The following is a 22,683-nucleotide window of genomic DNA, read 5'->3' as shown; positions in this document are numbered from 1 at the left end:
GGTAACAGCACTTGCACAGCATTAAAAATTCATCAGCATTTTGACAGGATATGTCAGCACCCTGAACAATAAAGTGCAAAACGTTTCTGAAGGACAGCTCTCTCAAGGTCTAGAAAAGCATAAAGCTGGGGATCTTACAGATATACAGGGAGTAAAGCAAAAAATTAGTTCAAGCACTAATGGGAGAGAGTTCTGGAAAAGAAGGGAAAGTGGATCATATAAAGTTCTTTAGAAGCAAATATCCAAATATGTTGTTTATGCTTTGGAGAGATAAACAAATCCACCTTCCATGAAAACCATTGAAAGTGCAGTCAGAAAAAGGAGAAAAAAAATGTAATACATATAAACATATAATTAAATTGGTTTTGCAAATAAGTCTTATTTTGCATGCCATTCCCTGCCCTCAACACAACCTTCCTTTTTTCTCTCATTACCACATTTGTAGGACTGAGGCATACAGATCAGGACATGCCAAAACCATGAGCTCAATTCAGACGAGTCCCACAGGTGCAGATGTTTCTGCAGATGTTTACAGCATCACTGCTGTACCTTTCAAGACCAAAACCTGGAACTTCTGCAGAATATCTGAATTACTTGCAATGGCTTTTGGCCAGAGAACTTAACATGGCTGAGCAACTGTCCCAAGGCTACAGGAAAAGCACCCCATCTTTATGCACATTTAACATGTTCTGGAGACCATTTTCCATCACATTTTAAATATTTTTCCCACTTGCAATTTCTTACCTGAAGAATTTTGACTTTTCCTAAAACGTTCTCCTGTGACATTGCTTGAATGGCCTGTTCACTCTCTGTTCTCCCATCAGGTATGAAAATACTGTCATGGGAAAAAGCTCGACTGCCCATAGAATAATGGGAGGATCTGTGAAAGAAAACGGTCAACAAGTCAGTAAGTGCTGCAATTCATTTATGAGAGTGACTCTTCATATCATTGTTGTCCTGCTGTATGGATTCCTCCCCCCCACCTCTTGCCTTCTGCATAAAACCTTTGTACATTCTCAGTGGAGGGGTATCCAAACACTTATGGTTTTCAAAAGTTTAATGGAGGTGCATGATTCCTTTATATACAGTCTTCCTCCTTGGAAGGACCTAGAGTTGGGTGTTTTTAATAGGAGTGTTGAGAAGTTCAACTGATTTTGCTTGTAAGCCTCAATTCTAACTGCTTCTTTCAGGATACAGACTAGACGGTGATGATGCACACCTTGCCAGACTGCATATCTAAGAAAGTGCATTCATGCTTAGTGCCACTGCTTGGGAGTGACACACTGCCACTCCTGCTCAAAGAAAACAGCAGGTGCCAAGCAAAGGAAGATCTGTAACATAAAAAGAATTGTTACAGTGCAGGAAGCCACTTCCATAGAGCTGCCTCCTTTGGCTGATTACTCAGCGCTTCCTATGGCCATGAGCATGATAACACTGACAATAAAAGGTTGTCACCAAACCCCTAGACTGCCAAGAAGCTTGTTACACCAAGGTGTGTGTCCTTGATTAGCCACAAAGAGCAAGAAATGCCTGTGTGCTGCTGCTAAACTGAGCACTGATGCCAAGGAGGAGGGTGTGTCACAAATGAACCTGTTATATGGCTCTGATTGAAGTCCACAGGCAAAGGCATGAAATAAAAAGGGGTTTAATTTACCAGAAATTATTCTAATGAATTTAATTGTAAGAAAACTTAAAATTAAAAAAAAAAAAAAAAGGCTAGTAGTTTTGGGGGCACACTGAGGGAAAAATGCATCTGTTTGAAAGTCATGGTTTGTCTCACCTAGAATATCCCATGGTAAGTGAAAAGCCCATAATCTATAATCATGATAAAGCCACAATTTCAAAAACCAGAACAACTGCAAGATCCTAAATCTCTCCTTTTGATAACCTGTTGGCAACCTTATAGAACCCAATTATAGTTTCAGAAAACAATCTGGAGGGAAAAAATATAGTTTTGATATAGATCTATCCAACATAACCTTCTACATATGATAAAAACATTATAAATAAGTATTTCAGCAAAAGCAAGGCAGGTTATACTTCCAGAGAAAAACGTAAGTAAAAGAACAAAAAATCAGGTTTCACATATTTAAGATCAGTATATTAACTTTTCTGCCTTTTAAAATGTTCTAATTGTTCATGAAGTGTTCAAGATATTTCTATTCAAACTCTGGAAACAAATAAGTTGGAAATGTATTTATTACATTTTCATCTCATTTTTCCCTGAGGTATTTTAAGTACAAACAATAATCTTTTCTTACAAAGGGAGAGTGTCATATATGGTTACATAACCCTGTTGAAAGTGATCAGATGAGAGACTATTCTTGACTTTTATAACAGAATTTCTTGGAGGTAACCTGAAAATAACAGGATAAAAAGTCCCCCAAATCCTCTCCCTCTCTCTCATATATGTATAAAATACTTTTGCACTCACAAAATAATCAATCCAATTCTGGAGAGAGAACACACATAGTTCTCTGAATCGTTTAATCTTTCATACAATCACAGACTAACTGAAAAACCTCTTTTCATCCAGATTAATATTTGAGCAACATTCTTAATTTGAAACAAACCAACAAACAAGCAGGGAAAGAGGTGGTCAATATTCCACAACACTTTTAGCCACGGAAGAAGAGGAACATTTAACTGATGCCATATGCTATGTTAGATTTTTTTTATAAAACCCACAACTCGATTGCCTCTGGCTGTTAAAGGTAGTACACCTTTAAAGTTTCTTTTAGAAACCTTTTATTAGAAATCATAAAATTATATTTTTAAACTGCTTCTAAAAAGGTTTCTATACCAAATCACTGTGACTCAGTCAGAGCTGTGGGAAAATTGCATGGCAGTGAAATACCTCTGCCTTGCTGGGCCAGCCAGGAGTCAACCAGTGAAGCACAAGTTGAGAAGTGTCCCTTACACAGAGACAAATTCCTAGCAGGCCTGGAAACGAATGGCTTGACATGAAACAGAGTGAAAGTTGGCTTTTCTCATATAACTGTGTAGGTTTGTTTGAACAGAAAGCTCCAGAACTGCATTCAACAAGGTGGGAAGGACACACACAAAATCTGACAAACCAGCCCGTGGCAAGCCCTCCTGCACTTGCACTGTTCAGTGTGTGAGCCTGCTGCAGGTGCAGGAGGCAAGGCCAGTGGGAACTGGTTGTTTGCTATTTACCTTTGAGCTGAGAGATCTGCTGAGAATGCAGGTCCAGGTCATATTGTTCTCCAGAGAGGATCCTCTCTCAAATATTTTTCCAGCTATGCTGTGGCTCAGATACTTGAGTCTTGGTGTCACAGCTACTCACTGTGCATACAACACCATTCACTCCTTCTGCTGTCCAGTGGGTTGGGCTTCTCATACTTAAAATCAGACACCTCATGTATATTTGTGTTGTTTGTTACAACTAATTAGTAGGCAAGGGTTGCAATTCAGGCACCAAAGAGTTCAGTGACTTGTTTGGAAGCTGTTCATGACCTTACTAATGAATTGTTAATATTGAAGTTGGGAGCAGCCAACCTGCAGCTTTGAAACTGAAGAGAATTTGCCAGGAATTCAAACCCCAAAACTGCAGTTGACCAACAGCAGGAATACTCTGACTGTAGGAATTCCTGATAAAACCTGAATCTCTATGGAAGAAAAGAACAACTGCTGAGGTCAGTTCTGGTGGACTGCCTGGGTGAAAATCTTCCCCACCCTGCTGCAGACCTGAGGACACTTTTAGGGATTTTAGTCTCTCCTCCTGCCTGAAAAGTTGCCAAAATTTCATTTAAAGTCTCCTTTGGGGACACCAGCTCACACGAAGCAGCTTGGCAGCTCCATGTGACCTGCAACCATAAGTACACCACCACTGAAAATCCAGCTCTGTCTTTGACAAGTGCCCCCAATGGTACCAGTGGCAGGTTAGGACCGTGCTAAACATTTCCAGCATCTCCAGCATTCTCCCAGACACCAACTGCTCTACCTCTCTCTCTCTCTCTTCCCTTGTTACAAGGCACACACAATTTTGTTTTATAACAAAAGGGAGGACAAGTATCTGAAAGGTTTGTTTCAGTTTTTGTTTTCTTGTTGACTTTGTAATACAACACACTCCAAATTGTCAGAACATGAAACAGTCACAAGAAACCCCACAGAGAATTAATGCCAGACTGCTCTCTACTCTATCCTTTCAAAATGCTTTGCAAATATGCTGAATATTTAAGAAGTGGGTGAATGAGCAATTCTGCTAGCCACATGTCCAACAACTGGTAAAAATAGTTTAAGAATTTTGTTTAAATATCTATGTAGGCTAAAGAACATCGGAAAAAAGATATTCACACATCATAGTAACCTAGTTTCTTTTACAGGCAAGTTTAAATAGCAGTTAAGGTGATTTCCAAGCTACTTGTACTTTCTGAAAGGGCTCTTATTTTACTCCCTTGGAGCCCACAATCCTTTCACATTTTCCCAGTTGCGAATTTGACAGATTATATCACAAAGGTCCTTTTTCCACTCCATTTTTCACTTTGCTCATGCTCCACTTTTGGAAAGACTGAATTTCTTTTAAGTCATAATACAGTATGAATAATTGAGTTTCCCTTGCTGCTACCCATCTCTGAAGTTTTTCTCAGAAGTCTTTATACAATAACATCCTCACAATTCACATTTACAGACTGTTCTCCCTTCAGTTAAAAGGAATATCAGGAATGTCAATATCAGGAGTGGATTTCAACAAATTCACAGCCTGACAGAGATATGGGCTACAGTCACAGCCATAGCTGAAGGTGTTACAGTTTCAAACTTCCATATCACTTCCAAGAGATGTGGGAAAACAGGGGCATCAGTTTATGAGCACTTCTGTTGATAATTCCAGTGATGACACTTCAGAGGCTGTTTGTGCTGAAAATAGTTGAATCATCATCTGACTCACTTTCAGAAACCTGACTAAATTACATGAATTATGGATGTGCTATATCAAAATACAAAGCACTTTTAACAAATCCTTGAACATGTTCTCTCTGAAGATGTGTTGCAACCCAAATATCATGTTCCAGTTTCAATTGCAATATACAAATTTTCAAAACTATTTTTTTCATACTGAAAGCAAAGTTAAATTCCATTTACTCTTTATCTTTGTCCATTACTCATTCTTGCTGAGGTGCCTCTGTGTGCTAAGAAACTCAGAAGAAATGTGAAACAAATCTCTCCCAGTAGAATGTGACCACCCTGAGCCTACAGGAAAAGTCTTACTTCTGTCCCATGAAATGCAACAAACAGAGACCCTCTTTGGACCCTCCCTCAGCCATCTACTGCTATGGACCTATTTAGGATGTGATTTTCCATCAGTTCTAGGTACCTCAAGTCAGGACTGGGTGAGGTATCACACTTTCTTTATCCTCCTCTCCATGTGTTCCTATCACCTCTTTTGTGCCTTATTAGTGGTCATTGTTTGCATGAAATCCCCCCAAAACACTGGAACTCAAAAATCCACAGAAATTCCTGGTTCAGCTGAGCAAATCCTGACACAAGTTTCCATGCTAGCTGCGTATCTGGAGAGCTGTTGGAAAGAGTCAGACACCAATCAACATTTACTGCTGTGGGTCTGCACCCTTGACTACACCAGAGCATGTGCAGGGACACCACTTTTGCACAGAATGCAACATTATTGCATTGACACTGGTGGCTATAATGGTTTTAGACCCCATTTTTCTCCAGAGCTATTTCTTCTCTGAAAGACAAATGTGTGATCCTTTAAAAAGGGGAAGCTTTTCCAGAGAGGAGTACTGAGACCTCAGCTCTTATATAATCTCAGGCTGGTGCATTACCGGAGTACAGAAATCTCACACCACCAGTTGCCTCTTTAGTGTGTCATAAATGTTCCTCCCACTCTGATATTAAAGAGTTAGAAATAGAAACTGGAAAATAAAGGGAAAGAATTAGTTGTTCTGTTCTTTTATGTTTATAGAGACTAAGTCCAAAAAACCCAGAGTCTCATGACTTTCACTCTTGTAGATTTCCATTAGAAACCAATTCTGTAGTCATTAAAGATCAAAGTCAACTTTTTAACATAAAACCATTTTTAAACAATAAAAAATTTAAAAAGCATGCAAAGCAGGAACGAATTTGGTTTAGCCAGGTATTGACCCTTCATTGATCTCTTCAAAAGAAACTGAGAACCCCATCCCAGAATATTCCCTGAGGGAAATGACAAGTGCAGTGATAGGTTGCCTCTATTTGATGTTTTGTTTTAAGAAAGAAATCTGAATCAACATTTTGCATCTCCCATGAATGTCTCCAGGGCAGCCAGAGATGAAAAACACAAATTGCATTTTCTATTAATTTCAGAGATGCATTAATACTGTAATAGAGGAAAATGGATTGTAATTCTGAGATATATTTTTAGTGTCCTCTTTTTCATCTGCTGGAAGGAGAGTTTTGGTTCTAACTCATGCCTGCATGGGGAATATTGTTCATGCTGCAAAATGATTCTGAGTTAGAGATGTGCTCAGACAGCACATGACTTCATTGCATTAATAAACCCATAAACATGGGCCTCACAATCTGAACAGACAAAAGAGAGACTTTTCAACAGGGAATCTTGTTCATGAAGTAAACTTAGACATAATTTCTGCATTCGTTCTAAATATATATTCATATCACCTTCAGGAACCATTGAATTTCAGGGCACTAACCCTGGGAAAATGGCACAGTCTCCCTGTTATGACCCATCTGAGTCCCACTGATGCCAACAACAAGCTGTACAGCCAGGCTCAGAGCAGCCCTGCTCTTTTCAAAGATATCACACAGCATTATCTTAATGCAAAGCTCCAGTCTGGTGTCATCAAGGGACCTGGAACCTATGGACTTACTGTAATTTTCTTTTTCTTAGAAGTAGAGATCAAGCCTAGCTTTAAGCATCTGATGCATCATGCTAATAATACAACTAAAATTATTATAATTAGGGCCATAAAATTAACCATGGGAAGTATCAAGGCCCTGAGTGCACTAACAAGCTCTAATCTCCCTGATCAGCCTCATCTGGAGCCTCCAGCTGCACACACAGGTCCAGGAGCTCTCTTTAGGGTCACACTTGAGGCTTTGATCCATCCCTGCCTGAGCCATGCTGGAGAAGTGTTGGTCTGCAGCTCAGACAAAACTGTGCCTGGTCACGGAACCCTTTGATCCAGAGCTCAGTTTGCATTTTCCTGGCTTGGTCCTGGCCCTGCCTTCTCAGCTATGGAGCTGCAGCATGACCATGGACCCCTCCTGCTCTGGGATCCCCTTGGTGTCCTGCTTGCCTTCCCTGAGGGAGTGGCTCTGCCTTTCCTGCTGCCTGACAAGAAGGTAATTGGGTGGGACTACACAGTTCTCAACAAATGAATTTCATGTAATTATTCATTAATTGTCTAATCTCAGAAAGTGTCAGCATGTGCAAAGAGAAGCATCACCCTGGTTTACAGTAATTCTGCAAGTGGATCCTAATGCAGCTTGAGGATGTGAATAATTCAGCAGTTAGCATAAAAATATGCAGACTAGTAAAAGGAGCAGGACTCAAAACAGTCCAGCTTCCACATTTGACCTGACAATCCACTGCATGTGACACTATTTTGTCAAATAGCAGCATATGTTTACACAAAATTTGCCCTGAAATACGGCAAAATGTACAGAAAAGGAAGTGAAAAGTCTACATTAGCCTTAGCAGGCACAAGTGTTATATAGAAACTGCATTTAGCTGATAAGGAAGGCAAGGAAGAGGAAATAAGACAGTACATTTTATTACAGGTGACAAATCTGTTTTATCCAGAGCCCAGCCCTAGACCTCACCAGCTGCTGAAAATTACAGTTGCCATGCAGAATCCTGAAAGGAAATGAAGTACATGATTATTAGGAGGGGGGAGTGCAACAAAAACATCCAAAAGGGAGGCAAGGGAGAGGACAAGTGGGCAGGGAGACAGCCTAACCTTCCAGGAGAATACAGCAAGACAGCCTATGTGATAGAAGTGAAGACCAGAGTGAAAACAGTTCTGGGACTACTGAGGTGAAAATGAAGTTGGTCATAGTCAGGGCTGAGGACAAAAGACCAGTTAAAAGGGAGAAACAAAGCAGCACCTGGTCTAAAATGTCAGCACTTCCAGTAACACACTCTACTGAGGGACTCTCATGATCATACACAAATTACAGGCAGCTTAGCACTCAAGCAGCAGCGAAAAAACAAAAGGCAAGCTAAAGGCATTTACTGCTAATTTCTACTAAGTGATAAAATTGGAGCTAATAGGAAAAAGTTCTAGATCACACACCTGAGAAGAAAGCTTCTGGAGCACAAAGACTTCAGCAAGCCCATAATAGAAGGGAGGAAGTCAAGAGCTGAGGTGTCAAGAAAAGCTAAGGTCAGCAGAAATACTGAGTATGATGTTAGCCTTATGTTCTCTCAAGACACCAGGAACCACTTCTCCTCGGCTCTGGCCACATGCTCTGAGTGCACATCAGAAATGGCCATTCATTGGGTGCTTGTGGCTCCTATTTCTGTGCTACTCAGCTGTAATGTAAATTACAAAAAGGGAGAAGCAATTCTAATTTCACCAAAACCTGTAATAAAATTTCTTTTTAAAACCATGCAAATGGAAAACTTCAGCCATAACCTCTTCTGTTCTGGAACATCCTCAACACACCTCATAACCCAGAAATAAGGAACCTTTTTCCAGGGGCTTGCATGTCAGCTGACACAAGTAAGGAAAATCCAAGCTTGTTTTTGTCTAAAACAAAATTTCTTACAATGTCCCTATGTTGCTTTGCTCTGCTTGGGCTTGAAGAGATACTTGCTTAAATCAGAGCTCTGATGAGATGAAGTCTTCAGGAGAAGGTAGACACCAAATAACACAGCAACAAGGCACTTGCACTGGAGTCAAGAAGGCACTCAAAATGAGGCACTTAGAAGGGAAATTAGGACTGGCAAATGCCAATTGCAGAAATACAGTTAATACAGTGGAAAAAAAATACCTAGTATGTGAAAAATGGATGTGACAGAGAGAAAGCTTCTGGGGAGCTCTTTGAAACTCCAAGTGGGTAGACAGATTACTTTTTATTGTTGATCTAGAGTGCTTCACACAGAACTGCCCAATGCTGCAAGCAAAGGGGTCCCATTTTTGTGGCAGTCACTGTCAAGACACTGAAGTTTGCTCAGAAATTTTTTCCTGGAAGGCCAACGCTGTCACACTTGAGTCCTAAACACCTGACAGGTCTAATTCCAGGTCCTTTGAAATACTGCATTCAGCCTAAGGAGAGGTACTCTACTGTACCCCCAGTAAGAGAAATTTAATTCCCCACTGCCTCTGCACATCAAGCCAGAATGACAGACTTTAGTAGGGCACTGTACAGGTACCCTTTCAGGTCTGTCTTTACAATGCTGGCTCAAAAGTTGAGTATTTGTCAACTGTGACAAAAAAGACAAGTATAAAGTCTTTTAACATGCCAAATCATAGCCTCAGAACAGAAGCTTCTGGAGATTTCAGTGAGGCTCCACAAACTTGTGGAGATTCCTTGTAGTCAGTACTTCTCTCTCCCAGCCCTTATGGTTAGGACAGAAAGTTAATGAATTCTGTTTTAACTTTGTAAACTCAAGAAGGCAATATAGAAATGGGAAAAGGAATTCCAGGCAGAGCAAGACAAACTGCAGCAGGAAACCTCCCACCTGGGTATTGCAAAATAACATAGATGAATAAAGAGGTTGAAGTGTGCATACATCAGGATACCAAGCAAGTTATTTGCATCTGATGAATCCAGGATGCAAGAAGGATGGACAGGCAGATCTCTCAGGTGCCTCCAACTCAGCTAGTCAATCTACACCACATGTAGATTACCTAAATTGCTCTGCTCCAGGCACATCTGCATCAGCCAGTCAGCACAGCCTCCATTAGAGATTCAGGTGTTAGCTGTGAGCAGGCTTGTAAGCCAATACAGCACTAGGTGAAACACTAGCTTAGGTCTTGGAAGCAATACAGATGTCTTCTTTAGCCTACACTCATTCATTTGCTTGTCTCTACCTTCCTGAAGCAGATTCCTCCCTTAATATATTTTCAAAACAACCATCTCCTCTCCCCAAAACAAAGCTAAATGTCCACAGGACACATCTGTAGATAACAAATTCATGTGCAGGCTGAGGAAGAAATATAGCTTATTAAAAGAATGGGAACATCCCTGAGGTTTAACTGCAAAATTGGAACTTTTGTTAAGTTTTTCTTCACTATACGCTTATTATAATTCCTTAATTCTTAAAGAATTAGAAGCAAATGGTTTTACAAAACTTCTCAGGATTTTGCTTATGTACATATACTACTGGTTATTTGTATTTGCTCTAGTCTGTTTCTGTATGAATAGGGGAAAGTATGGCAATGAATTTATTGTTAGATTACTTGTAAACAATGATGTGTATTATTTTAGTTAGCCTATCTCTGCACTCAATTCATAAATGTTTGAAATTACAGGAAAGGCTAAAAAATATAATGGATGGAAGACGTTGAAAACAGACTGGAGTGGCAAAACTAGGTTCCCAAAGGAATCAAATGCACTGCACTGAACATTTAAGTTTGTTGTAAAATGAGTAATGTGGCAAAAACTACCTGCAAACTGATAATTATCATCAAATCCCACCCACATTTGCACCATGAAAATGACAGGAAAAACAGAGCTGTGACTGAGTATTTCTAGCAGGCCAAAACCTCTGAGGAATCACAGAAAGAAATGGTCCACTTCATGAGACATGGGACCCTTCACATTTACTAAGCCTCTCTGATTTAAGTACAGTCTGATTTTCCACCAGAAGCTAACTTTTAATGCTTTTGTGAATTAGAAAATTCAACAGGTTTAAAAATGCAAACATTTAACATTTTCAAACAAGGTCTGCCACACCTTCATGTCGCTGCTGAGGAATGGGACAAGTTCCCATATCACTGTTTGTTTCTGGGCGCAGCACTGCACTCTCAGCTATGCCAAGTGGGAAATGCCTGATAGTGAGATGATGCCATTTAGATTGCTTGTGAGGGAAAAGGCACTGACACCTCCTCCAGTGGCCTGGCATTGTGCACTCAGCTAAAGCATCACAGCAGTGTCAGTCACACCTCCAGTTGCACCGTGGCTTTGTTCAGCACAGATTTTCTGAAAAAATTGGGACGAGCAAAAGAGGTGTACAAAACTACATCACAGAAACCAAAAGGAAACCTGGTACTCAAGGAATTTCACAGAATGGAATAAAAAACTCAGAGCTAAAAAATCACCCAAATAAATAATTTTTTAAATCATGTTTTCACAGACACCATTAAAAATACTGCTCAGGGTGACACTTCTGATACACATTTCATTCTTGAGCAGAGGAATTTGGAATAATTTTTTTACCCTTTCAGAGTTTTTTGTTACACTTCCAGATACATTTCCCAGTGCAATCAGTTCTTTTTCTTCCAAAACAGCAGGCTTTGATCAAGAGTCAGCTAACCTCTCTGAGATGAGCAGTTGGAAAGTGAAATAGTTATTACTGACTCTAGTAGTTTGTGCATCTGGTTTTGGGGCTTTGTTACTATCGGGGCAAGGGGTTTTCTCTTTGGGTTTTGTTTGTTTGGTTTGGGGTTTTTTCCTGTTCCTAGTTAGAGATTGCTGACTTGTTTACTCTGTACAACTTCTTACTCCCACCATCCCCACAGAAAATTCTCATGCTGTCCTTCTGTCATCCTCCACTGTCATTGGAATATGATCTGATTTTCAGGAGTCTCTCTCCCCTCTCTCCCCTTTTCTACTCTACATTCAAACTGGTTCAAAATAAAGTCTGTCTGTTTGTTGACCCCAATTACAGTGCAAAAGTTATTTGGGATAGAGCAAAAAAGGACATGTCTGTCCCAACCCAAAGATACCACCTTGCAGCAAAATGTATGCAATAAAGTATCTCTAACAGGCAGTCCAAGTTTCTCTTCTCCCAGTTTGAAAAACAGGGGTGCCATTAATACCTCTGCTCTGTGTTAAATCACAGAGCTGGATTCAGATTCATCTCTGCTTCCCCCCGGGATTTCTGATTTGCAGAGCCCCTTAAAGCAGCGAGATTTTGAGCTCTGAAGGAGCAGGTGTCACATTCCGAGGAAGGAGAGAAGCACACGCGTCAGAACAAGCAATGCACAAATCGTTGCCACTCGGCAGAGGGAGAACTGAGGTTTAGCCCCGCCAGAAGCCGGGGGAACACGCGGTGTGTCACAGTGCGGGGCTGGCAGCAGTGCGGGGCACTCACTCACCTCAGTGCGGGCTGGCAGCAGTGCAGGGCACTCACTCACTCCCCTCAGCCTGGGGCTGGCAGCAGTGCGGGGCACTCACTCACCTCAGTGCGGGCTGCCAGCAGTGCAGGGCACTCACTCACTCCCCTCAGCCCGCCGCCCAGCTCAGTGCAGGGCTAGAAGGATGTGGGGCACTCACTCACCTCAGCCCGCCGCCCGGCTCGCCATCCAAGGAGAAGGCGCCGTTGCAGATGCTACCGAAGGAGTGGCTGGGCTTCAGCTTGGGCTCCTCGCACTCCGAGACGGGCTCTCTCTTCTTCCTCTTGCCGAAGAGCTTCTTGAAAGGCTGGAACTTGCCTGCCTTTTTCTTGTCTGCAGACGACAAGAGAGAGCGGCGGGGCTGAGGGAGGCGGGCGGCAGCGGGCTCCGAGCCGGAGCGGGGTCAAAGAGCAGAGAGGCAGCAGCCCGGAGCGGCCCGGCGCTCGCCATGGGAATGCCGGGCTGCAGCCTCCTCTGGACGCGTCACACTGACAAAGCAGCGTTCAAACCTCTGCTCTTGGCCCTAAGGATCTGCCGCCAAACGTTTGGATAATTTGGCAAAGCCAGAGTGCAACGCTGCAGTGGTTTTAGATTTTATATCGCAGTTTTGACCATTTTACCAATAGACAAACACTGCTTTGGTCACGTCCCTTTGGAAGGGGCTGGACCCTCTGCCTTGAATTGAAAGCAATAGAAAACAAACAGCTGTGTTTTAGTTATGTGGCCTCATAACTACTTATTTACAAGTTATACAAGTCAATTTACAAATAAACAAAGAGAAAAGGATAAATTTCGGTTGTTTTGTACTGGGTTACTTCAATAAACATCCAGCTTTATATCAGCAAAGTCAATACATTTCTCTGATTTTTTTACCCATAAGTAACTGAGGACAGAATTTGGCCAAGCATTTCTTCCTCGAGACACTGAAATTTTCAAAGCAACACCAATAAAAGCACAGCAAAACAACAGAACATACATGAAGACAGGAACAAGAAATAAAAAAAAATTAACCAGGAAAAAACCCCAACCTCTTTTCTTCCACCAGTGACTGGAAAAAAATAAAGACAGCTTCAAACTGCTATCTCCCCATTTATTAAAATAAGTACCATGAATTTCTTGTTAACTGCTGTCAAGAATGGGTTAATTTCTCGGGGCTGGGATGAATCAGAGAATACATAAAACATAATAACTGTTAAAGAGCTGTGTTCCTCTAAGACTTTACCTTAATTTTGCATTAAATCTACTTAAAACAAGGTAGTTGGGATTATTCTTTGGGGTTTTTTTTTGTTTTTTTTTAACCCCAGCATTCAGCCTCCTATCATAATCTAATTTGAGAAGCACCATGTTGTACTGGTGGCAAATATTTTCATGAGCTAATTACATTCCTGTGCAGGCTGTGTGCACACTGCCTCAGCGTGCTCTGCTCTTCCTGTGGGCTGGGGCTCAGCAGAAAGCCCTGGTTTGGTTGCAAAGTACATGCATGTAGGAACTTTTGACCAGGAAACCCGGAGTATCTTCTCTGGTGCAATAGCAGTCTTTAGTTCCACCTTGGATTTTACACTCCACTCTGTTATACCTGAGCAGGGTAAAGCCACTCTGGGCAACACACATTTGTAGTCACCAGAGGAGTATCTGCAGGGATTTTAGAGGGAAAAATGTGCCCAAGCATATTTTGACCTGGCTACCTCCAGTGGTACTAGCATAGTACCAGAGAGCCTGAGTTAAACCCAGCATGGCATCAAACTTACACACAGTTCATCTACCTGTACCTGGTTATGGATGAAGTAAGAAATCCACATTGAAAGTACAATGTCAAAGGCACAAGAAATAATAATTCTGCACTTCCTTTACAGATCCATGAGAAGTTCACACAAATGTAATTCTTCTTCCTGAGCAGTCAAAAGACACAGCATTTATGCGAGTTCATTAAAACATCAGGGCATCCATGTAGCAGCATAAAAATAAAAAGCTGAATTATGAACTTCAGACCCAGCACCAGAACTTTCCAGTCCAGAATCACTGACTCACAATAAGCAGATGAGAAAAACAACAACTGGAACAGCAGTTTTACCAGTGTAGAAGAAAAGATATGGAAGATTACCTGTCTCCCAGCCTTGCTTTCCATAAGCAGGGCAACTCACATCTCCAGCCAGACCAATTGCTTGCTGCTCAGTTCTGACTTTAGGTATATGTAGAATGTATTTATGTGTAATAGAATATATTCCTATATGAAACCCCTAAAAGACAGGCAGGCAATCATGCAGAGAAAGAGAGAAATTATTGCTCTTGGCCACAGCTGCTCTGACCCTTTATGCACTTCAGAAACTGACTGCAAAACACCAAAAATCAAATGGTAGAGCATACAGGACAGAAAGCATCAGTACCAGACACAAGACCAGGTAGAAGAGCTGTTTGTTCAGAGTTCTCACCTCGCTGATTTCCTCAGCTTTCTTCAAAAGGGAAGCTGCATTATGCCAATTTTGCTGGTTAATGTAATTTACTGCATAAATCAATGAAACTACAGCATATTTTAGAAAAGGTTCTCACTTTACCATTCATCCGCATTGCTCTTGTCCCCTCCTCTTTTTGAGATCTTCAGATATCAACAGATACAACTGCCTCATTGAATCTAAATCTACCGTACTGATTCACCAACTATGAGTCTAGTGTTGAGCAAATGTAACAGGTCAACACAGCTTTCATTTCATCAAAATGGGTGAAAACCAACACATTTATCTGCAGCCAAGATCTGCTTTTCCCCATGTGACTTAACATGTCCCTTAGCTGTTTCCTTGCTGCACACCCATCATCACAGCTGTCACATTACTAAGCATGAATTCTTTAAATCAGGCTTTGTGACTCATTGAAGCCAAAGAACACCCTGCCCTGCACAGGCTGCACATGCTGCTCCCCATCCTGCCAGGCTTCTAAGGAGGGAATGCCTGACTGCTAAAACAAAGTCGGTTTACATAAATTTTTCACAAGATATTATGGAGGAAGATGTGGGATGATACTGCAGGGTGAAATGCTTCCTGTAACAGTAAAACAAGTACAGAAAGTAGTCCAAACATCAGCAATGCAGCAGACAATTCTTTGCACAAAAGCCTTTTGAGCCTGTAATTCTCAAACACAGCTCATCCCTTCTGTCCATCTCTACTGCTGATAGAAGAAAGTGGGATAGGAAAGGATGAAAGTTGGGACATTCACCGGTGTCAACTTGCAACAAGGACAACTGCTGGGAGAGCCAGGAAAGAAGTCAGCTTACATATGCCTTTTACTTCTTACCTTAATCACTTTAATGGAATCCTACAGATCCAGCCCCAGGAGACCAGGGGAAATAAGCAATTAAACCTTTTTTCCTGTCCGTTTGACAAGTCTATCTTGCTCAAATCACTGTAAACAGTTAACAGTAAACCAGTTTTGAATCACAGAATAACATAAGGTGTGAAGGCGACAGATAAACAAGGCTGGATACACTAGCTAGGATAACACAGCACATATGGTAGGCGCTCCCTTCTCAGATACCAGAAGAGTAGCAGAGCAGATTAGAATAATCTGTAACCTGTCATATAATTTGTCAGATGCACAAAGACATGCAGTGTGTAACTCAGAGCCAGTTAAAGCAGAGAGAATTGGCATCACACAGGCAGCACATGGTGCTTCCATTCCCGATGAGAGAGGGGAGCAGCTTCTCATCTCACTTTGTGCTCTCCAAGAAGGATGAAGGTGGGTGCAATGGCCTTTATTGCCAGGAAATTAAGCACAGCCTTTGGACTCCAGCCGGCAAAATCTTATCAACATGCCAGCTGACAATTCCCCATAAAATAGCTTGCAATTAAACTGCTCAATTCCATTGGGATTCCCAGGCTGTGCTCCCCTTCAAAAAGTGCACAGAATCCTCATCACAAGCACAGGCCAAACACTTAACTACCTTGATTATAGAGGGAAGAGATTTAAACTATTGGAAAGGGAGTGAGCAGTGTATTCCAGACAACAGGCAGGGGTGAGGTTATGCCACTGGATGGGACACAGGACATGTCAATGTCCCTGGAAATATCTGAAAAACAGTCTTCAAGCAAAGCGAACTTAACATGAGAAACAGAAAGACTCACATAATCCAAGAAGAGACACCTAAATATTTAACAGGATGTTGATTCCTTGCAGCTTTTCCTATTTGTTGCAGTGCTGGGGGCACTCATAGCAGTGTGGGTGAGGAAACCTGGGAGGCAGGTCATCTCTGAGCAGAGCTGACCCAGCACATGCATCAGCTGGTGGGTAGAAAGGTAATGTTGAGGGGCAAAAAAAAACCAGAAGCAGGATTCATATTGTCAATTTGAATTTTAAGTTTTTATGACCAAGATTTTTCAAGCCCCAGTTATGAAATGGCATTTGTAAAGATTTCACAGATTTTTTTTTACTTGCTGTATGAAATGCAGCACCTGTCTATGACACTTCTCATAGTATGATATATTTCACAGGAGCTGTCTTCAAAATTATGTGTTCTTTGTTAGTGAATTTAATGGCTATAAAATATGGTGTAATAAACTAGATTAATGAGAACATGAATCATTTAATGGAATAGATACTTCTATAATGAATTTAGGGAATGGAAATCCATATAGCTGTAGCATTAAGAACTGTGTGGCAGAGAGGACAAGTGGGTAACTGGGCTGCAGGCACAATACAGCAGCCAAGCTGGGAAAGGGGATTAAAAGGTATTGTTAAGAGGCTAAGTTGACTGACATTTCTCATTGATCTCTACAACAGAAAAAGTCTGCTATGGTACAAATTGCCATTATCATTTTTTAAAAAAAAACTTCCATTTCAAGCTAATGGTATGGTTATTGATGCTGTTTTTAAATAACTCAGATATAGTCACTACAATAAGCACTGCCCTGTTGAGTCCTGGGTTGGCCAGACATCTGCAAAAAGTTCTTTGGTTTTCAGGTCCCCACCAAAAAAGTTGCCTTCTCTCCCCCTTGCCCAGTCTGTTCTAATGGCATAGAGCTTCTCTGAACAAACTAGGATTGGCATTTGCTTCCAGCTTTCTCACCCACTCCACATCTCAGTGCATCCATTTCTATGAGATGCCAGAGATGCTCATTTTTGCTAATAAATTTTCAGCACTCCCTGAAGAAGTGTTTCCACTCCTCCAGAAAAGGGGAATAAATTGTTTGGGACCAAGGAGGAAGAGAACAGGCTTTGCTCTGCTTAACCACGTTTCCATATTTTAAAAATAGTTGTGAGCTCCTGTACCTGTGGTAGCACATCTGATTTCACAGTGAAAATTGATTTCTGGACATTTTCTGCCTTCATGACCTGCCCTCAGTCCCTTGCCCTCTCTTTCATGGGGTTGATAGATGTCCAGGTATATATATATATATATAAATATATATAAATATATATATCTATATATATAGTCCAGATATACAAAGCAGGCACAAACAAAAAAGAACCCAAGGAAAGATTTAAGACATTTAAGAGAAAACACAAGGAATAAAGACTGACATTAAAAAAAAAGACTGATGCTCAGATTCAATAATGTAACTTCCCAGAAATGGGTCCACCTTTGTAAGACATTTAGTGATAGCCATAAAGCTGACAGTGTGCAATAGTCCCATGCTGACAGAGATAATATCACCTGACATAACATCAATACCTGAGAAACATTAAATGAAAACAAGATTGAGAGGTATTGAAGGCATCAAATTGGTGCAGCCACAATGGTCTAATGAAACACCTAGGCAAAGCAAAGGAAAAATAGTGGGCCATTACTTGCCTGTTTTTCCAAGAGTATCAGGTGATCTTACAAGAGATACTATTTCTTGCAAACCTTGTCCCAGAGAGGATGGGGTATTCTTGGATTACCTGATATAAACTAGTAATACTACCTAAAGTATCCATAACACAGCAAGAACGAATCTTACTTTCCAGAAACATCGATTTTCCCTTGCCATCTGCAGAAGCAAAAACATTTCCAGAAAAAACAGCCCATTTTTTGGTTTTTCTTCCTCCCAAAGACTGTATTTTGCACAGAAACCATATGTAGCTGAGACAGTCAGCTGTCAGGAGACACTTATGAATCATCATAATAGAGTCTATTAATGTTCAAGCAGCATATAATATGCTTTATCATCCAGAGCAAGGAAAGAGCTATTTTGACACTTCTCTTGATACCACAAGGAAATACCTCTTGAAGGTAAAAGGACTTAATCTCCACTGCAGGAGGTTTGGCACAGTGCTCTTTAGAAGCAATAAAGAAATATGAATGAAGAGGAGGAGTAAATAAAATTTTCAAAATGTTTGGATGACAAACATTTCTTATTAAGAAGAACTAGAGCTGAATAAATAGCCACTTCAGTCTCATTCACTATGGCAAAATTCTCCTTTCATTTCTGAGCTCCTGTTCTCCTCTTTTCCCCATCTTTCAATCAAAGTCTTCACAGCCAGTCCTTGTATTTCTGTGCCTTCTGTTTTCATCAAGCATCACAATGAGTCATCCTAGAGGTCAGAAAGCCTCATTTTTCCAACCCTGTGTTTTAACACTGAAATTCTGCCTTCTTAATCCATCCCACTGCCACGCTTGGGCAGCACCTTTGGGACAGAGAACACACTGCCCTCCAAAAAACACAACCAGAACTGGAGCAGGTAGATCACTTTGGGAATGTGTGAGGTAGGCTGGCATAGCAGAGATCCCATCAGGGAAGACAGTATGAGAAAATTAGTATAAACTTCAGGAGCAAAGCCTACTGTGGCCCAGGAGTTCCCTTCTTCCAGGGGAAAGCTCCAGTTACAGGCTATACAGTGAGTGGCCAGAGGGTGTAAAAAAAGTTAGAATTCACATCTGAGGACAGTAAGAATGGGTAGTGGAGTTCATACCCATGAGGACATTTGAGAAACGTTAGGTAAATGCAAAAGATGTTCCCAAGATGCTGGGCTGCACTGTGGAACATCCCTGATGAGATAAAACCTGCTTATTATAGCTCTGGGTGCAGTGATGCATGTGAGACTCTTAGAAAGGAAGAGACCACAATAGCTTCTGATTCACCAACAAAATATTACATAACAGATGGGAGAAAGCTTTGTTTTACTAGTGCAAGGCTTACTGACTCAAGTTATTAATGATGGGACACCCTTTTGGTGTGCTGGCTTTTATGTGAGGTTTCCAGAGCTGATTTAAACACTTGATGTCAATGCAATAAAGAGATGTTGGAGGATTATTTCCTTCTCAGAGGAAAAAAACAGATAAAACATGGGATTCCCTCAGCAGGTTAATTTCCTACATGGGAACACTCCTGACTCAAAGAAGTCCTGGCCATGCTGTGTGTGAAAAGATAAACCTCCCTGAGGCAAAGCCACCTCCCTGAGGCCCCATGGCAGAGCAGTCCAAAGTCCAAGGAATGCCACGTGCACTGGACAAACAGCTCCCACTGCCCCTCCCCAGCTGCAGAGGTCATTTATACCTCCTCAAGGCTGGCACAGGCTGACAGACCAGGATCCTACTCAAATCACAATTTATAAGATCATTCTTGCAAGGGATTGTGTTACAGAAGTTTTTCATGCCTCTCCACCTCTAAATAAACCCTGTATTGCACTGGTCAACATTTTTAGGTCCATACTACCCCCAGTTTTCCACTCATGAGAGGAGGAACATTTCAGCATCACAGAAACTACCATAGAAAATGTTATTTTAATGAAATTTTCATGAAGAGAGCATGAAACTCATAGACCAAACCTCTTCAGTGGTAAGGCAGAAGGGCTACCAGCATGCTGCTGAGTTCTATCAATAAGAAAAAGCAGAGAAGTGTCCTGACCTCAAAGGATGCTTGATGCTGCTAAGCCAGAAAGTCTGGACGGCTGGAGGACTGGGATAACTGGGATAGAAATGAGCTGAAGCATTATGTACAAACTCATTCCTTTAGGGCCTATTGCTGAGATGTCCCAGACCAGCTAGAAATGGGTGATAGACAGATATGACCACTCCAGCTGATCACAGGATAATTATGAGCCAGCACTGTGGTGCTGCTGCAAAAGTGAAAGGTCCTCCTTTGGAAAGGGCTCTGGGGAGTGGCAGGGGTTACTGCCCAGGCAGGGGGCTGGAGAGTATAATAAATAATAAATCACCAGGGGCTAATAAATCAAGGCTGTAAGAAAGCAGATGCATCCAATATATTTTAGATAGGGATTTGGAATTTATTCCTTTTTTTTTTTTTAAGGGGAACAACAAACTAATAATTTACTGAGTCATTATGACATAAAAAAATTTTCTCTTCAATGTCACATAAAGGCAATATTATTGGATGCAAATTTCATGTCATGGTGGTGCGAAACCAGGTGCATTATTTCTGCTTTTAATGCCTAACACAAACTGAGACCAGTACAGACATAGATACTCAGACTGATTTTTTTCATTTTGCACAGTTTCAATATAATACATTTCACAATGACAAACATATAATAATTTTAAATTTGCAATTTAGATGAACAGCTAGAATATTTTAAATAGGTCAGATTAAATGGAGAGACAAAAATTTTCATTTTATGAATTTACTTACTCCCCAGTCATGAGATGTTAGTGGGTTTTCTTGAAACTATCAATGTAACTTTTGAGTTAGGGCAGTTCCATGATGAAATAAAAATACATTTTAAAAAGTTCTACATGTAGCTCTAAATGAAGGGAAGAGAGATTAGGAGAAGGGGAAACCCCAAAAATTACTTTATGCCTGTGTGTTTTCTTTCAAAGTTCTGAGAATTATAAAGTGATACAGAAAACACAGGAATAAAAGGGATCTTATTCTAAGCAAATTATTAACTGCTTCAGCAGACATATTAATTTAATACGTTCTTCATTAAATTTTATAAGGGTAAAGCTGAACAGAAGGCAGTAAATCCACTTTCCCTCCCCAGATTTAAAGAACTAAAATGTCAGGATTGTCTCTAATTTTTGCAATGAATCACAAGACTCCCTTATTTGAGCAACCTGAAAACCAAGCTAAATCTGACTTCAGGTTGAATGTGTCTAAAAAAACTAAAACAACTTGTGCTGATCTCTGATTTCGCAAAATTAAATCATGCTGTTGTGGTTTGCAGCTGTGGAGCAAATAAAGAAAATAAACAATACCTTAAGAAAAGAGCTGCATAAACCATAGCAATCACAAATTCTCCAGCAAGCTCTGGTAAAAAGCAAAGACCAAAGTCAATGTTTGTATGGTGAAAACCAGAGCAAAGAGAAGCACAGAGCTGGGAACAGAGTTCTGTTTCTGAAGGAAGCCAAACCTCAACTTCCTTATTCTGCTGGGCAATGTAGACAGAAGGAATCATGGCACTCATTTCCCAGATTGGCATATCCCCAGAATATCACAGGAAGTAACTTCAGCCAGCAGCACAGGGCCTGAAGAACCTGCTCTGTGTTCCACTCCAAAGCCTGGGAGCACCGTGCTCTCACATGGAGCCATCTCTGCCCCTGAGCTGTGCAAAGCTGTGGCACAAGGGCACCTTTGGCTCCTCACTGCTGCCCCTGTGCCTTCCTGCTGCAGGCTTCCCTTCCCAACCACCCTGCCAGGCTCACTTGCTCCTTCTGACAAACAAATCCTCTGATATGGACACAAACTGTGGCCAGATTAAGATTTGAGGCATCTGTTGTGAGTCTGGGAAATTGCCTATTTAACGAATGTCTGGATTTTCATTGTCTGAGCAGCCTTCACTGCATACACAGGCCCAGATTATCATTCTCAGGAAGAGCAGAAGAACACTGAGACATTCTCCATGTTGTTGAGGGACAAGATTTGCCTTCTGGGCATGTCAGCAGGAGAGGATAGCCAGCTACTTGTGTGTAGCCTGGAACTCCTCCTGTCTCTCTCTCATCTCCAGCATCACAGCCTCACCTTGGCACAGCACAGAGAATATCCCCCTGCTCCACTGTCACGTCTCCTGTTGGCACTCCCTTATTCCAGTTTGCACTGGATTTCCCTTCTGAGCACCGGGGTTAGATGGCCATTTCCAGTTTTTTCAGAAATTGCTGGTTTTTGTAACGTAGACCACTATCAGCTGAAGGATGAAATTGGTGTCTTGATACTGACTGCAATGCTATCAAAGAAAAAGTTCCACCTGAGCCAACACTTAACCAACAGTGTTACCAGCAATTTCAGAAACAAGATTTTGAGCAGTAAAAGAGACCATGGAGATAAAACTGATCATCAGTATTAATCACTAATTATACTAGCATTGCACACACCTAACCTAGCTGCTGATTATCCATCACCTGTTCCCATACAGTGAGCAGGCAACAGGCTGAAGCACAAAGGCAAATCTCAAACAACTTTTACACAGAAAGAGCAGATTAAAGACAGGACCAGGAACATGTAGCTGCTTTCCCACATCCACACCAGAGCCCTCAGCCTGGGTTGTCTGCACCACC

The 22,683-nt window shown here is 41.2% G+C and overlaps 1 protein-coding gene across 7 annotated transcripts in view; it reads right to left on the bottom strand.

The window, feature by feature from the left end:
• CRACD (capping protein inhibiting regulator of actin dynamics) overlaps positions 1–22,683 on the bottom strand; it is a 127,287-nt gene that overhangs the window by 23,589 nt on the left and 81,015 nt on the right. For all 7 annotated transcript variants that reach the window (XM_054296036.1, XM_054296039.1, XM_054296037.1 and 4 more), the window contains 2 exons: positions 12,431–12,599; positions 745–880 (listed from right to left, as the gene is read on the bottom strand). In XM_054296036.1, coding sequence (XP_054152011.1) covers positions 745–880; positions 12,431–12,599 — 305 coding nt within the window. The remainder of the gene's footprint in view (positions 1–744; positions 881–12,430; positions 12,600–22,683) is intronic.

Source organism: Melozone crissalis, unplaced genomic scaffold, assembly GCF_028551555.1.
Source record: "Melozone crissalis strain CALT ecotype California unplaced genomic scaffold, PUWL_Pcris_2 ptg000006l_1, whole genome shotgun sequence".
NCBI classification, from domain to species: Eukaryota; Metazoa; Chordata; class Aves; order Passeriformes; family Passerellidae; genus Melozone; species Melozone crissalis.
Note: the sequence above shows the minus strand (reverse complement) of the source record. Positions and strands in the feature narration are given on the sequence as shown.